Raw genomic sequence first — 16,340 nt, 5'->3', positions numbered from 1 at the left:
TCCGTAACCAATATCCACTACCGTTGATTCCGGACCTGTTTAACCAGGTTCAGGGGGCTCGATGGTTCTCGAAGTTGGACCTGAGGGGGGCGTATAATCTCATTCATGTAAAGGCTGGCGACGAGTGGAAGAACGCCTTCAATACCCCCGAGGGCCACTTCGAGTGTCTAGTTATGCCCTATGGGCTGTGCAATGCTCCGGCGATTTTTCAAAATTTCACTAATGATATTTTCCAACATGCTATTGGCCGCTATGTAATTGTCTATCTGGATGATATTTTAGTGTTCTCTCCTGACTGGGACTCACATTTAAATCATGTAAGGGATGTTCTCCAGGTACTCCGCAATAACCAACTTTTCGCCAAGCAAGAAAAATGTATTTTCGGGGTCCAAAGTCTATCTTTTTTGGGTCATATTTTGACACCCCAGGCCATCACAATGGAGCCGGAGAAGGTAGAAGCGGTTCTTAATTGGGCTCGTCCTGCATCTTTGAAAGCTCTTCAAAGATTTCTGGGGTTTGCCAATTTTTACCGCAAGTTTATAAAAAACTTCTCCATTGTGGTGAAACCTCTCACAGATCTTACTGTGAAAGGTTCCGACTTGGTAAACTGGAGTAAAGATGCAGTGGACGCCTTCACGTTTCTTAAGGAGAGCTTTGCCACTGCTCCTGTTCTTACCCAGCCCGATCAGGAGAGACCCTTTGTTGTTGAGGTTGACGCCTCGGAGGCAGGGGTGGGGGCAGTACTTTCACAGGGGACTTCGTCTTTGACTCATTTGAAACCCTGTGCGTTCTTCTCAAAGAAGTTTTCCCCAGCTGAAAAAAATTATGATATTGGGAATAGGGAACTGCTCGCTATAAAATTGGCCTTTGAGGAATGGCGACATTTCCTGGAAGGGGGCAAACATCCTGTTACTGTCCTCACCGACCATAAAAATCTTGAATATCTCAAAACGGCCAAACGGCTTAATCCAAGACAGGCAAGGTGGGCGTTGTTCTTTTCACGTTTTAATTTTGTGATTTCTTTCAGACCCGGCTGCAAAAACGCCAGAGCAGACACGCTTTCTAGAAGCTTCTTGCCTGAACAACAGTCAAACAACCCACCTGTTCCCATTTTACCTGATAAAGTATTTTTGGCTGCTAATTCCTCTGATTTGTTTGCTGAAGTTAAGCAATTTCAACATTTGTCTCCGTCCGGCTCTCCTGATAATAAATGGTTCGTTCCCTGTCATTTGCGTTTGAGACTGCTGAATGAACACCACAACTCTCCTCTTTCAGGTCACTCTGGTACTATGGAGTCAATCTCCAGAAATTTTTGGTGGCCGACTTTACGCCGGGATGCCACTGCCTATGTCAAGGCGTGTGACATTTGTGCCCGGTCTAAGGTTAACCGCTCACGGCCTTTGGGTGAACTATGTCCTCTACCTGTTCCCTCCAAGCCATGGACCCATCTTTCCATGGACTTTGTTACTGATTTACCTTCCTCCCTGGGAATGACTACCTTGTGGGTTGTGGTGGATCGCTTTAGTAAGATGGCGCACTTTATTCCTTTACCCAAATTGCCATCCGCCAAGCAATTGGTCCCCTTGTTTCTAAATCATGTGGTGCGGCTGCATGGAATTCCTTCTAATATTGTGTCGGATAGGGGTACCCAATTTGTCTCCAAATTCTGGAGAGCTTTCTGTAGTAAAATTGGCGTTTCCCTTGCTTTCTCATCGGCCTTTCACCCGGAGACCAATGGGCAGACAGAACGGGCCAATCAAGCCCTTGAACAATTCTTACGTTGCTATGTGGCTGATAAGCAAGAGACCTGGGCATATTTTATTGCCCTGGCAGAGTTTGCCATAAATAATAGGGTGAACTCTTCCACAGGGATATCTCCCTTCTTCTGTAACATGGGATTTCACCCTAAATCCAGCTCTTTCTCTGAGGATCCCTCGGACAATCCTGAGGTAGAGATTGTTTCCTCTGATCTGCGGTCAGTTTGGGAGCAAGTCCAAAGCAGCATCAAAAAGGCTCATGAGTCACAATGCCACTTCGCTAATATGAAAAGAAGGAGAAGTCCTTCCTTTGAAGTTGGGCAGAAAGTGTGGCTTTCTACTAAAAATCTGAAACTAAGAGTCCCCTCTGGTAAACTGGCTCCCCGGTACATTGGTCCTTTTAAAATATCTCAGATAATCAACTCTGTTTCTGTCAAATTGGATCTCCCCCAGGCTATGAGAGTGCATAAGGTTTTCCATGTCTCTCTCCTAAAACCTTATGTACCTCCAGTTTGTCCGGCTGACACACCTCCTGCTCCTGTTGTTGTACTTGGTCACCCCGAGTTTGAGGTAAGAAAGATCTTGGATTCCAGGAAAGTTCGTGGGGTCCTGCAGTACCTGGTGGACTGGAAGGGGTATGGCCCTGAGGAGAGGTCGTGGGTGTCTCATTCTGAGGTTCATGCTCCCAGGTTATGTAAGAGGTTCCATATCAATTTTCCTGAGAAGCCTTCCCTGTGTGAGGGTCCAGGGGCCCCTCATAAAGGAGGGGGTAATGTCAGGATTCATACCGGGGTCTAGTCTGTGTTCCACAGCAAGTCTCGCTGCCTTACTGGTTGCGCCACACAACCAGTCTTAATATACAGTTTCTGATCAACTAGTTCTTTTTCGTTCTTCCTCCGTTCTGGTGATTGGCTGCTTCACTGTTTCCTGTGCTTATGTCCCGCCTTTTTCCTATTTAGCACTCCACAGGGCTTTCACTCCTTGCCGGTGATTCTTCTGTGGTACGGATTCCTGTCTCCCTACAGCGCTGTCCGGTACAACCTCTGACAGCTTCCCGGTCTCTCTTTCTTCGAGTACCCCTGGGACTCCAGCTTTCCGCTTTTGTCTTTGCTGTAAGCTTAGTACTTTTTGTGTTAGTTTGGGGTTTCGTGGTTTTCCCCTTCAGGTTCATTCACTCTTTAGTTTCACACTAGTAGTCCTCCTTGCTGCTGCTTGTCTCTCTTAGGTTGTCCTGCACTCATTCCACCCTCGGCTTACCCTCACTGTAGCTCCCTGCACTTACGCCGAGGTAGGGACCGCCGCCCAGTTGTCGCCCACCGGCTAGGGTGGGACCGGCAAGTAGGTAGGGTCAGTAGGGGGTGGAGCTCAGTGGCACCTTCTTCCCCCGCCGTGTGGTGGAATCATAACACTGTGATGGTGACAGCTAAGTGTCCATCTCCCATAGGCATACATTCTTGAAAATGATTCAGGGCGGAGCTCATATTCGCTTTGTCGTCACTATTACAGTCCTTTGGCGCACATGTCCAAACCCCATTTTGTTGGTGGTTCAGATGTTAACTCCGACGGGCCCACTGAACAGGTGCAGAAACGCAATGTGAACGCAACATTAGAAGTGATAGGCACACTTTACAGAGTAAGGGCAGAGACACACTGGTGAATTTTTCGTCCGAGAATCGGATCGTAAAACTTGCCGTGGCTGGCACCTCTCCTGACCTGAACTTGACAGCTGCATAGTAATCCATCAGGCTGTCATGCTTAGGTCAGGAGAGGTGCCGGCCAGGGCAAGTTTTACGATCCGATTGTGGGACGAAAAATTTGCCAGTGTGTCTCTGCCTTAAAGTTGAAAACAAACCAGATAGCTGACAGCTCTAAATTTCGCACCTCTCCACCCACGTTGAGAATCTGTGGAAAGACTGGAAAACTACTGTTCACAGACTTTATCCAATCTCACTGAGTAAGAGCTAGTCTGCAAAGAAGAATAGGCAAACATTATAGCCTCTAGATGTGCAAAGCTAGTAGAGACATACCCCTAAACTCTTTCAGCAGTAATTGCCACAAAAGGTGGTCCTACAAAGTATATATTCAAGAGGGCTGAATACAAATTTACGTCAAACTTTTCAAACTCATATTTTTTAAATATTTAGAAAACCATATATCATTCATTCCCTTTACACTCCACAAATATTTATTACTTTGTGACCGTATATTGCTTAAAATCCCAAAACTCAGCATAAGGAATCATGGAAATTATGATACGGTCCCCACAGAGCCCTAATCTCAACATCATCTAATATCTCTGGGATTATATGAAGAGTCAGAATGATTTGATGATTTGCATAAAGCCATGTTCACAAGTTCTGTATTTGATCAGTATTTTTCATCAGTATTTGTAGCCAAAACCAAGAATGGAACAATCAGAGGAAAAATATAATAGAAACATGTCACCACTTGTTGGCAGCGGATTATTCAGGATACTCTCCAAGTGTGTGACAACAGAGCTTCTTTATTCAGGAACAAACAGGAAAAATATATGAAAAACTTAATAGATCAGGAATAAATCATTTGTGTGTCTCTATCTGTGCATCTACAGCAGCAGGCTGCTTCTCTCATACACAGACACAGGAAAACAGGAAATACAGTCACATGCTCTCCCTGTGTGAGCCTCTGGGTTTTTTTTTGTTCTAACTTTATGAACAGCATACAAATTTAACAAATTTAGCAATTAAACACTCATAGACAGGAATAGAGTTGTTGCACCAAACTTATTCCATCACCACTTCTGTATTTATCACCCTCTCCTGGTTTTGGCTTACCAATATTGATGCAAAATGCTGAACAAATACTGAAAAATTAGTAAATCCTGCATTGAGCAGGGGGTTGAACACGGTGACCCTGGATGTTCCTTCCAGCTCTAACATTCTATAATTTTGTGAATGTGGTCTAAGCCTCATAGCCAGAAGATCTGTGATGAGTTTATCAAAATATTTGGAAAAAAACCCTTGCCTAGTTCCTTCAACAACTGTGTGCAGATGTACCTAGAATAAGTGATGCATTAATGCTGTTCTGAAGGCCGGGCAAGGGCTGTCCCACCATATATTGATCAGAATCAGATTTCTCCTTTGTTCATTTACTGTATATACTCGTGTATAAGCCAAGTTTTGCATCACTTTTTTTGTGCTGAAACCGCCTCCCTCATCTTATACATGAGTCATTGTCCCAGAAAGACTGCGAGGGAGGGGGAGCTGTGGAGCAGCGAGTCACAGAGGCAGGAGCCAGTGGCTGCGGCTAAAGCCTGTGCTCACTGCTAAAGAGAAATGAATATTCACTGCACTGACAGTGAATATTCATTTCTCTTATAGCGCTCACAGCTACAGCCACAGTCGCCAGCTTCCAGCAGCTGCAGGGCCATCACGGGTGCCCACTCATTAAAGTTATGAATATTCACCACATTCCACTCCCATAGGAGTGGAAAGAGGTGAATATTCATTATAATTACCTTAATGAGCAGGGACACGCGATCGCTAGGCCGGAAGAGCTTCTGGCACCGGAACGAGATGCAGTGAGGGTGCTCAGGGAAGGCAAGAAGGATTTGGGTTTTTTTGTTTTTTTTACTATGCATACAAGGACAGGGATGGGGAGCCATGCACACAAGGATAGGGATAAGGAGCCATGCATACAGAGATGAGTAACCATGCATGCAACGATTGGGACGTGGAGCCATGCATACAAGGATAGGGATGGGGAGCCATGCATACAAGGACAGGGACGGGGAGACATGCATACAAGGATAGGGACGAGGAGCCATAAATACAAACATGGGGATGAGGAGCCATAAATATAAGGACAGGGATGGGGAGCCATGCACACAAGGACAGGGACGGGGAGCCATGCACACAAGGATAGGGTTAAGGGGCCATGCATACAGAGATGAGTAACCATGCATACAACGATTGGGACATGGAGCCATGCATACAAGGACAGGGATGGGGAGCCATGCATACAAGGATGGGGACGAGGTGCCCTAAATACAAAGATGGGGACGAGGAGCCATAAATACAAGGACAGGGATGGGGAGCCATGCATAGAAGGATGGGGACGGGGAGCCATGCATACAAGGATCGGGGATAAGGAACTATGCATACAGGGACAGAGAGCTATGCATACAAGGACGGAGAGCCATGCATACAACGACAGGGACTGGAAGACATGCATACAAGGACAGGGATTGGGAGTCATGCATACAAGGATAGGGGATTAAGGAGCCATGCATACAGAGATATAGAGCCATGCATACAAGGACAGGGATGGGGAGAGATGCATACAAGGAAAGGGACGGGGAGACGTGCATACAAGTATGGAGAAGGGGAGCCATGCATACAAAGATGGGGATGAGGGGACAATGCATACCGGGCTTATTTACTCGAGTCAATAAGTTTTCCCAGTTTTTCGGGGCAAAATTAGGTGCCTCGGCTTATACTTAGGTCGACTTATACACGAGTAAATGCGGTATGTCGTATTTTGTTAATTGATAAAAAATAACTTTTAAACCTTGCATATTTGAAACCATTCATACATTGCAGCAATTTTCCATAACCTCCTAGAATATTTTACACAGCACTCTCTCTTTCTCTATATATATATGTACAGTATATATTGCCCAAAAAAATAAAGGGAACACTTAACCAACACAATGTACTAGGATGTGTTCCCTTTATTTTTTTGAGCAGTATATACATATATATATATATATATATATATATATATATATATACATAATAAATACTTACTTTAATTGCTCTTAATTTAAAAATACAAAAAGGAGGTAAGTTTTTAATCATGTTTAGACATTATTATTTTTTTCTTTTTCTTCCACCAATATTTTTATTATTTTTTTTTACTGGAGATAGTGAGAAGATTGTAGCTTATACTTGATAAAGGATGGAATGGCATCAATTTCCATCAAGACTCCAAATCCTCTTTGCATACATACACACACACAAATATATATATATATATATATATATATATATATATATATATATATATATAGTATACGTTCCCTCAGCAGTTTATTTATTTTGCATGCATTCAGTTTCAGTAATCTTACCGTTTGTTGTGTTGAGATCTTTACATTTCTCCTGAAGTCCCTTTAAAATATGAAGCGTGCTTTGCAGGGTCTTTGTTATTCCACTCAGTTTCACACACAGAGTTTTGCTAAGGTCACGGATTAAAGGAATTAATAGACACATGAGTTCTTTAAAGTCTTGATGATTTTTGGGATATGATTCCTCTAGGGCATCTTTCACACTCTCATTGTACCGTTTAATCTGTGCCAGAATCAGAGTCAGATCATCATCCCTAGCATTTGGGCAATTACTTGATGGCATTTCCATCCTTACCGTGAAATTCTATAATTCTGTTCCTGGCTGGTTATTACCAGGTTGCAGTGAGATTTGAATGATGTTTCCCTGTCCGCTGTTTCTACCTCTTAAAGTGATCTGAGCAGGTTTTCTTCCAGCTCCCAGTCATTGGATGACTAATGGCTGCAAGTTACTATAGCCACTGCAAGGAGTGGCAGAGACAGCACAGTACACAGAGATCCCAGATAAGGAAGGGAATTGTCCACTACTGCAGTCCATCACTTCAATGACATGTTCTTTGTTTGTGGGACTTACAAACGCAAATCCATATGCTGTAAACAGTCAGCAGTCTGGGCTTATCTGTGTTTGATCTAAGCACATCAAATATACTTACTGAAACAATGTGGATTTACTTTTATTTATACAGATATGTTCCTGTTACTTAACACAAATTGAAAGAAAAATAAGATTAAAGGGATTGTGCCAAAAATCTAAAATTAGTATTACATCTTTAAGTAGTAACTAAACCTTTGCAAAAAAAAAATAATCATAATAATTGTTTTTGGTCATCTTGCTGTAGATAGGTGATTTTCCATGTCCTGAGAATTCCAGTGATCACTCAAAAAATCCCTGTGAAATGTGCAGTTAGAGGAGACAGGAGTCCACATCTTCTTAAGCATGGTCATTGAGCGGAGTAAGGATTATATAGAAAGTCTATGGACCTGATGAATCAATGCACTCATGCAAGAATTCTGGTGAACAAGCTTTTGAAAGTTACAAAATTTACAAGTCAACTGGAAGCTGTGCCAAAGTTTTGAGACTTTTGCCATCCTCATGAAAGTTTCTTTGAGTTCTGGCCAAATGGGCAAAGGTGGGGTGAGACAGAGGCATAGTGACTACCACTCATGAAATTCATGAAGAGCAGTGGTGTTCGCTGTAATGGTTATGTGTGACTGGACACACCACCTCCAGCAGGGCGAATTTATATGACACACGCGACCCTGGATACACCGCCTCCAGTAGGGCGAATTTAAATAATAAGATGTGCAGCCAGATACACCGCCTCCAGCAGGCGAATTTCAGAAATACACGTAAAACCGGATACACCGCCTCCAGCAGGGCGAATTTAAATAATAAGGGGAAACACCAGGGAAACAATTACAATGGTGGGCCCTGCGATAGGGAAAGGGGACGTGGAGACCTCCTGCACTCCCCTGAGTCAGTGTCACTACACTCCTACCGATCCCTAAGCCGGTTCCGCACTGGGCGCCACTCAGGATACCTTTAAACCCTAGCTCGCCATGCACCTACCCCTTTCTAGTGAAATGGCCAGTGCAGAGACTAATCCCACCACTGCACTGAAACACATAAAGGAAAGGCACAAACAGGGAAACACCACTTAGCTTTACTCTGTTGCACTTGCTCCTGGCAACAGAGTCCACCACCAGAATGCAGCTCTCCTCCTGAAACGCTGCCACCAAGCTCTGTCAGAGCTACAAGGAAATCCCCTATGACTCCTTCCACACCAGGGTTCTGACCATGCTGCAAGGGGCTCTCTCCAGCTCCTTTCTCCACCAAGTGTGGTTGGAAATGAATACTATCACCAACGCTGATTGCAACACCTGTGACTCTTTTATAGCAGAGCCACCAATCACACCTGCATTATAATCATGTGCACTAAACTAAAGACACAAGAGTGCAATGACGCTCACCACCACCGGGGGCAAACTTAGAACAAGGACACCACAGTGCAATAATCCCAATGGCCACCAGGGGCAAAAACCACACTAAAGCACACAGCTTTAGGAAAAAAAAATGTTAGGCTACTTTCACACTTGCGTTTTTTTGCTGTACATTTTTTGAGCACACAAACGCATGAAAAAAACGCATCATGCGTTTGTGTGCATTTTTTTGCGGGTTTTCATCCGTTTAGACTATAATGGGTGTTTTGCTGTAAAAAAAAACGCACTGCGTGCGCATGCGCTTTTTGGGGGCAAGTCGGATGCACAAAAAATGCAACAGGATGCATTTTGTGCGCCCGAGCGCACACTGCAAAAAAAAGCATGCACATACAAACGTGTACAAACGCATGTGTATGTGCACCTATGCACACCCATGTAAAAGATAGGGGAAAAAAACGCATGCATTTTTTTGCGCTAAAAAACAGCGCAAAAAAACGCAAGTGTGAAACCACTTGTGCTTTTAACTGTCATCATCCAACCTGGATTCGCTATGCCACAAATATTACTCCAGTAGGGACTAAAGTAGGATATGTGGTGAGGCGCACACAGAGGTGTACACTGCTCATCTGGTGCTCCTGATTCATGAAAAGGGTTCTGCTTCTTCATATATCAGTTGTGTCAGACTCCAGAATATTCCCTCAACAAGACTGGTGTGAATGCTAGACTTAATGCTTTGTGCCCCACGTGTTTCCTATTGCATCCATACTCTTCTGTATGCATGAACTGTGAGCACTTTTCTACTGACCTATGCATTTCTCAGGCGTCTTTTGAATAATCCATGGTGGGGGGTCTCATAAGGCCTCTTTCACACTTCAGTTTTTTACAATCAGTCACAATCCGCCAGGTTTTGAAAAAAACGGATCCTCAATTTTCTTTTGAGGATCCGTTTTTTCCCCATTGACTTCCATTAATGGCGGATTGTGACGAATTGCTGTCCGTTGCATCCGTTTTTTTTGAGGATCCGCCAAAAGTTGCTGTCCGTCACCATCCTCAAAGATTTCAAAACGGAGCTTGCACCGTTTTTTTCTCTGGCGGATCCTCCAGACACTCATTTAACCCGAAACTTTCTGGGTACCAGACAAAAAAAAAAATTCTCTCTCTCGCCAGCGGTTCCTTTAAATTTCCTCATTTTCAGGATCCGTCTAAAAACGGATCCTGTGCCTTCCGTTCACATCAGTTGAAAACAGATCCGCTTGTCTGACTTTTTGGCGGATTTGAACTGATGCAAAAAACTGAAGTGTGAAAGAGGCCTAACCTGAACCTTCACCAATCTTCAGTTACTTGAAGGGACAACATTATCACATTATTACATTCTTTATTAACCCCTTAACGACCAGGGGTATTTTTGGTTTTACATTTTCATTTTTCCCTCCCCTTCTTTCCAGAGCCATAACTTTTTTATTTTTCCGTGTATATGGCCATGTGAGGGCTTATTTTTTGCGGGACGAGATGTACTTTTAAATGACATCATTGGTTTTACCATATCGTGTACTCGAAAATGGGAAAAAAATTCCAAGTGCGGTGAAATTGCAAAAAAAGTGCAATCCCACACTTGTTTTTTGCTTGGCTTTTTTGTTAGGTTCACTAGATGCTAAATCTGACCTGCCATTATGATTCTCCAGGTCATTACGAGTTCATAGACACCAAACATGTCTATGTCCTCTTTTATCTAAGTGGTGAAAAAAAATTCCAAAGTTTGCTAAAAAAAAAAAAAAATTGCGCAATTTTCCGAGACCCGTAGCGTCTCCATTTTTCATGATCTGGGGTCGGGTGAGGGCTTATTTTTTCCGTGCCGGACTGAGGTTTTTAATGATACCACTTTTGTGCAGATATGTTCTTTTGATCACCCGTTATTGCATTTTAATGCAATGTCTTGGTGACCAAAAAAACGTAATTCTGGCGTTTTGAATTTTTTTCTCGCTACGCCGTTTAGCGATTGGGCTAATGCTTTTTTTTTATTGATAGATCGGGCGATTCTGAACGCGGCAATACCTAATATGTGTATGTGGGATTTTTTTTTTACTGTTTTATTTTGATTGGGGCGAAAGGGTGGTGATTTGAACTTTTAGGTTTTTTTAATTTTTTTAGTTTTAAACATTTTTTTTTTTTTTTACTTTTGGCATGCTTCAATAGCCTCCATAGGAGGCTAGAAGCTTGCGCAACCCGATCGACTCTGCTACATATGGGCGATGAACAGATCGCCCATATGTAGCAGATTTACAGCTGTGCTTTCAGCGCCGACCACCGGGTGGCGCTGAAAGCCATATGCCTGGAACAACCATAGAGGTCTCATAGAGACCTCTGGTTGTCCAGGCAACATGACGCCGGCCCCCGATCACGTGACAGGGGTCGGCGATGACGTCATTTCCAGCCCGGCGGCCGGAAATTATATTTAAATGGCCGCTGTCAGCTTTGACAGCGGCATTTAACTAGTTAATAGGCGCGGGCGGACAGCGATTCCGCTCGCGCCTATTGCGGGCACATGTCAGCTGTTCATAACAGCTGACATGTCCCGGCTTTGATGCGGGCTCAGCGCCGGAGCCCTCATCAAAGCAGGGGAAATGTCTGATGACGGACTGTGTCCGTCATTGGACATTAAGGGGTTAATAATAATAATAATAATAATAATAAAAAAACTGATTATTATTATTAAGGATGCACTATACACAGTGCAGGGTGCCCATATATAGTGCAGGGTGCCCATATATACTACAGTGCCCTATGTACAGTGCCGGATGCCCTATATACAGTGCAGGGTGCCCATATATACTGCAGTGCCCTATATACAGTGGAGGGTGCCCACATATACAGTGGAGGGTGCACTATATATAGTGAAGGGTGCCCATTTATACAGTGCAGGGTGCCCTATATACAGTGGGGGGTGCCCATATATACTGCAGTGCCCTATATACAGTGCAGAGTGCACATATAGACAGTGCAGGTACCCTATATACAGTGCAGGGTGCCTATATATACTGCAGTGCCCATATATACAGTGGAGGGTGCCCATATATACAGTGGAGGGTGTCCTATATACAGTGGAGGGTGCCCATATATACTGCAGTTCCCTATATACAGTGCAGAGTGCACATATAGACAGTGCAGGTACCCTATATACAGTGCAGGGTGCCTATATATACTGCAGTGCCCATATATACAGTGGAGGGTGAACATATATACAGTGCAAGGTGCCCTATTTACAGTGGAGGGTGCCCATATATACTGCAGTGCCCTATATACAGTGCAGGTACCCTATATACAGTGCTGGGTGCCCATATATACTGCAGTGCCCTATATACAGTGCAGAGTGCACATATAAACAGTGCAGGTACCCTATATACAGTGCAGGCTGCCCATATATACTGCAGTGCCCTATATACAGTGCAGGTACCCTATATACAGTGCTGGGTGCCCATATATACAGTGCAAGGTGCTCATATATACTGCAGTGCCCTATACACAGTGCAGAGTGCCCTATATACAGTGGATGGTGCCCATATACAGTGTTTGTATGCTGTCCACGTGTTTGCGTGGGTTGCCTCCGGGTACTCCGGTTTCCTCCCACATTCCAAAGACATACTGATAGGGAATTTAGATTGTGAGCCCCATCGGGGGGACAGTGGTGATAATGTGTGCAAACTGTAAAGCGCTGCGGAATATGTTAGCGCTATATAAAAATAAAGATTATTATTATTAATCTTTAGCAAGCATTTAGTTATCCTTTCTTTTAGTATTATCTATTATTTTAATAAGCATATCAGGCACTGTCACAGACAAACGACTATGTACGGTGATATCTATGATATAGAACTGTGTTCCTTTACTTCTAGTTGTTTATAATTGATGTCCTTAAAGCACCACTCAATGTTTTGTTTCTTTTTAAGCACTGTTGTAGTGGTACTTCTAATCTAAGGTCCCTGACCCTAGTCTTGTACTTACCCGCTGCTGTCTTCACCTTTTCATAGAATCATAGAATCGTAGAGTTGGAAGGGACCTCCTGGGCCATCTGGTCCAACCCCCTGCTCAAAGCAGGATTCGCTAAATCATCCCAGTCAGATGTCTGTCCAGCCTCTGTTTGAAGACTTCCATTGATGGAGAACTCACCACTTCTCGTGGCAGCTTGTTCCACTCATTGATCACTCTCTAACTGTCAAAAAGTTTTTTCTAATATCTAATCTGTGTCTCCTCCCATTCAGTTTCATCCCATTGCTTCTAGTCTTTCCTTGTGCAAATGAGAATAAAGTTGATCCTTCTACAATGTGACAGCCCTTTAGATATTTGTAGACAGCTATTAAGTCTCCTCTCAGTCTTCTCTTTTGCAAACTAAACATTCCCAAATCCTGCAACCGTTCCTCATAAGACAGGGTTTGCAGACCGGTCACCATTCTGGTCGCTCTTTTCTGAACTTGCTCCAGTTTGTTGATGTCTTTTTTAAAATGTGGTGCCCAAAACTGGACACAATATTCCAGATGAGGTCTGACCAAAGAGGATTAGAGGGAAATAATGACTTCATGTGATCTAGACTGTATGCTTCTGTTAATACATCCTAGAATTGCATTTGCCTTTTTTGCTGCTGCATCACACTGTTGACTCATATTCAGTCTGTGATCTATTAGTATACCCAAGTCTTTTTCACATGTGCTGTTGCTTAGCCCTATTCCTCCCATTCTGTATATGCTTTTTTCATTTTTATTGCCCAGATGTAGTACTTTGCATTTCTCCCTGTTAAAAACCATTCTGTTAGTTGCTGCCCACTGCTCCAGTTTATTTATATCTTTTTGTATCCTCTTTCTCTCGTCTCTAGTATTAGCTATCCCTCCTAGCTTTGTGTCATCAGCAAATTTAATCAGTTTACCCTCAATTCCTTCATCTAAATCGTTGATAAAGATGTTGAACAATACAGGGCCTAGGACAAAGCCCTGTGGTACCCCACTTGAGACATTCTTCCAACTGGATGTGCAGCCATTTACGACCACTCTTTGGGTCCGATCACTAAGCCAGTTATGAATCCACCTAACAGTTGCCTTGTCCATTCCATACTTAGTCATTTTTTCAATAAGAATTGTATGAGATACTTTGTCAAATGCTTTGCTGAAGTCAAGATATACTATATCTACAGCATTTCCTTGATCCACCCAATCAGTGATTCCGTGATAGAAGGAAATTAAGTTAGTCTGACATGACTTATTAGTTACAAACCCATGCTGACTCTGTTTAATCACTTAATTCTTATCCAGGTACTGACATACATGTTGTTTAATAATTTGTTCAAATATCTTTCCTGGTATAGAAGTCAGACTCACCGGCCTATAGTTGCCTGGGTCCACCTTCTTCCCCTTTTTGAAGATAGGAACAACATTTGCTCTTCTCCAGTCTTCTGGCACTTCTCCTGTTCTCCAAGAATTTTCAAAGATTATGGAGAGGGGTTCAAAAATTTCTTCTGCTATTTCCTTCAGTACTCTGGGGTGTAATTCATCTGGACTTGGATACTTGAATTCATTTAGGTTAGCTAAGTGTTTCCTCACTATCTTTGTGTTTATAGATATCCTGGATTCTTCTATTCCCTTAATAGGACAGTGAAGAACAGTTGATGTTACATTTCCTTTCTGAGAGAAAATCGATGCAAAATAGGAATTTAAAAGTTCGGCCTTCTTTTATAAGCTTTGCTCTGGTCCAGCAGCTTTAACTTATGACCACAACTGTTCTGACTGATTGGAAGTCAAAAGTAATGGTCATAAACTTGCAAAGCAAGTCTACAGACTTGCTTTGAAAAATTACCGCTGACTTGCTCAAGTAAACAGTGGAGCGATCCGGCAGGTCACAAAAAGCTGTACAGCAATGGGAACAGCGGTATTAGAAAGTGTAGACGGTGGGTGGTAAGTCTGAGAGTAGAGGAAGAGACCTTAGATTAGAAACATGACTCCAGCGCTAAAATAAAACTTAAAAAATGGAGTGGTGCTTTAAGCTTTTATGTGTTTTTTTTACAGATTTTGCTCATACGCAAAGGTATACTAGTTGATAGTTTATGTCATTGTAATTTATACTAATTTCAACTAATTATAGATATTTACATTTATATTATTATTTCTGCATGCAAAATTTGCTTTAGGGTTCTTTCACACAACAGTGTTTCCAGTACATGCAGTGACAGTTTTCACACGTACCAGAGACACTAACAAATGTACAATGGGTCTGTGTACATGTCAGTGTGTTTCCACATTCCCTGGTACAGGGTGCTGAAGACAGCTCACGTCAGAGTCCCCTGCTCGCAATGCGATCAGCACAAGCAGGGGACAATGTTGAGAGTTGTATTCCGCTGATAACAGCGAGTGCAGGCAGTGGCTGAAGGGCATATTCATCATAGCATAGCATAGCATCACACACAGAGATATCATCCTCCACACAAGTAATATGTCTCCCACTAGCATAACTACCGGGGTAGCAGCCGAAGCGGTTGATTTGGGGCCCGGCACATATAGGGGCCCGGGTCCCCGACTCCGATCGGCGCTACCTTGTACCGGCAGCTAAACTGGGCCATCGGCGCTGCAGCAGTTAAGCGCTATTGACATGCGGGCCCGGCGACCCACACGTCAATAGTTAACAGCCACGGCAGCCGCCAGCCAATCGGAGGCTGGCAGCTGACGTCAGACGCAGCGCACACCTCGCTGGCATCTGACGTCAGTGTCACTTGCCGGCTAGGGTGCGCTGCAGCGTGGAGGGATGCCCGGAGCTTTGCCGCTGGACCGCGGCCAGGTAATTATTAGAACTTTTTTTTTTGACAGCGACGACCCGGGGGGTCCGGGGGCAGAATGCTGAACATGGGGCAGAATGCTGGACATGATGAGGCAGAATGCTGGACATGATGGGGCAGATTTCTGGACATGAAGGGGGAAGAATGCTGGACATGATGGGGACAGAATGCTGGACATGATGGTGGCAGAATGCTGGACATGAGGGAGGCAGAATGTGACAGTGAGACACAGGAGGAGGCAGAATGGACACGGGACAGAATGTGACAGTGAGACACAGGAGGTGGCAGAATGTGAGGCACTGGGGCAGAATGTGGCAGTAAGACACAGGAGGGGGCAGAATGTGGCAGTAAGACACAGGAAGGGTGCAGGATCATGGGGCAGGATGGATACGATGGAGCAGATGGGGAGATCATATGGGGCACAATGGATACTCATGAGGGCGGTATGGGAGGAACATATAGCTGAAGCCAGGAATGAGACCTACGGGAGCCAGGAGGGGGAATATTATTACCATAGGGGCTAATTAAAGGATATTATTACTGCAGTGATGTCTTTATTTTATTTTTTGAGTGTACTGCTTTAAATAGGGGGATGGTCCTGTTACTGTGTAGAGTGACACTATGTCGCCTTTTTTTCTTCATGTGATGTAATGTAGAAGTTGGGAAAAAAATAAGTAATGTGTTCTGCAAGCGGAGCTCTAGATAACTGTGTTATTTCCTGCAGAGATGA

At 43.7% G+C, this 16,340-nt stretch overlaps 1 protein-coding gene across 1 annotated transcript in view; it reads right to left on the bottom strand.

The window, feature by feature from the left end:
* Positions 1-7,464, bottom strand: part of DTHD1 (death domain containing 1) — a 112,192-nt gene extending 104,728 nt beyond the window's left edge. The window contains exon 1 of the mRNA XM_073574726.1: positions 6,865-7,464. Coding sequence (XP_073430827.1) covers positions 6,865-7,150 — 286 coding nt within the window. The 5' untranslated portion in view covers positions 7,151-7,464. The remainder of the gene's footprint in view (positions 1-6,864) is intronic.
* Between the last annotated feature and the right edge of the window lie 8,876 nt (positions 7,465-16,340).

The sequence above is a fragment of the Dendrobates tinctorius genome, unplaced genomic scaffold (assembly GCF_039654945.1).
Source record: "Dendrobates tinctorius isolate UK_male_01 unplaced genomic scaffold, ASM3965494v1 ptg000039l, whole genome shotgun sequence".
In the NCBI taxonomy this organism is placed as follows: Eukaryota; Metazoa; Chordata; class Amphibia; order Anura; family Dendrobatidae; genus Dendrobates; species Dendrobates tinctorius.
The sequence above is the reverse complement of the archived record's forward strand: the minus strand, read 5'-3'. Positions and strand labels throughout refer to the sequence as shown.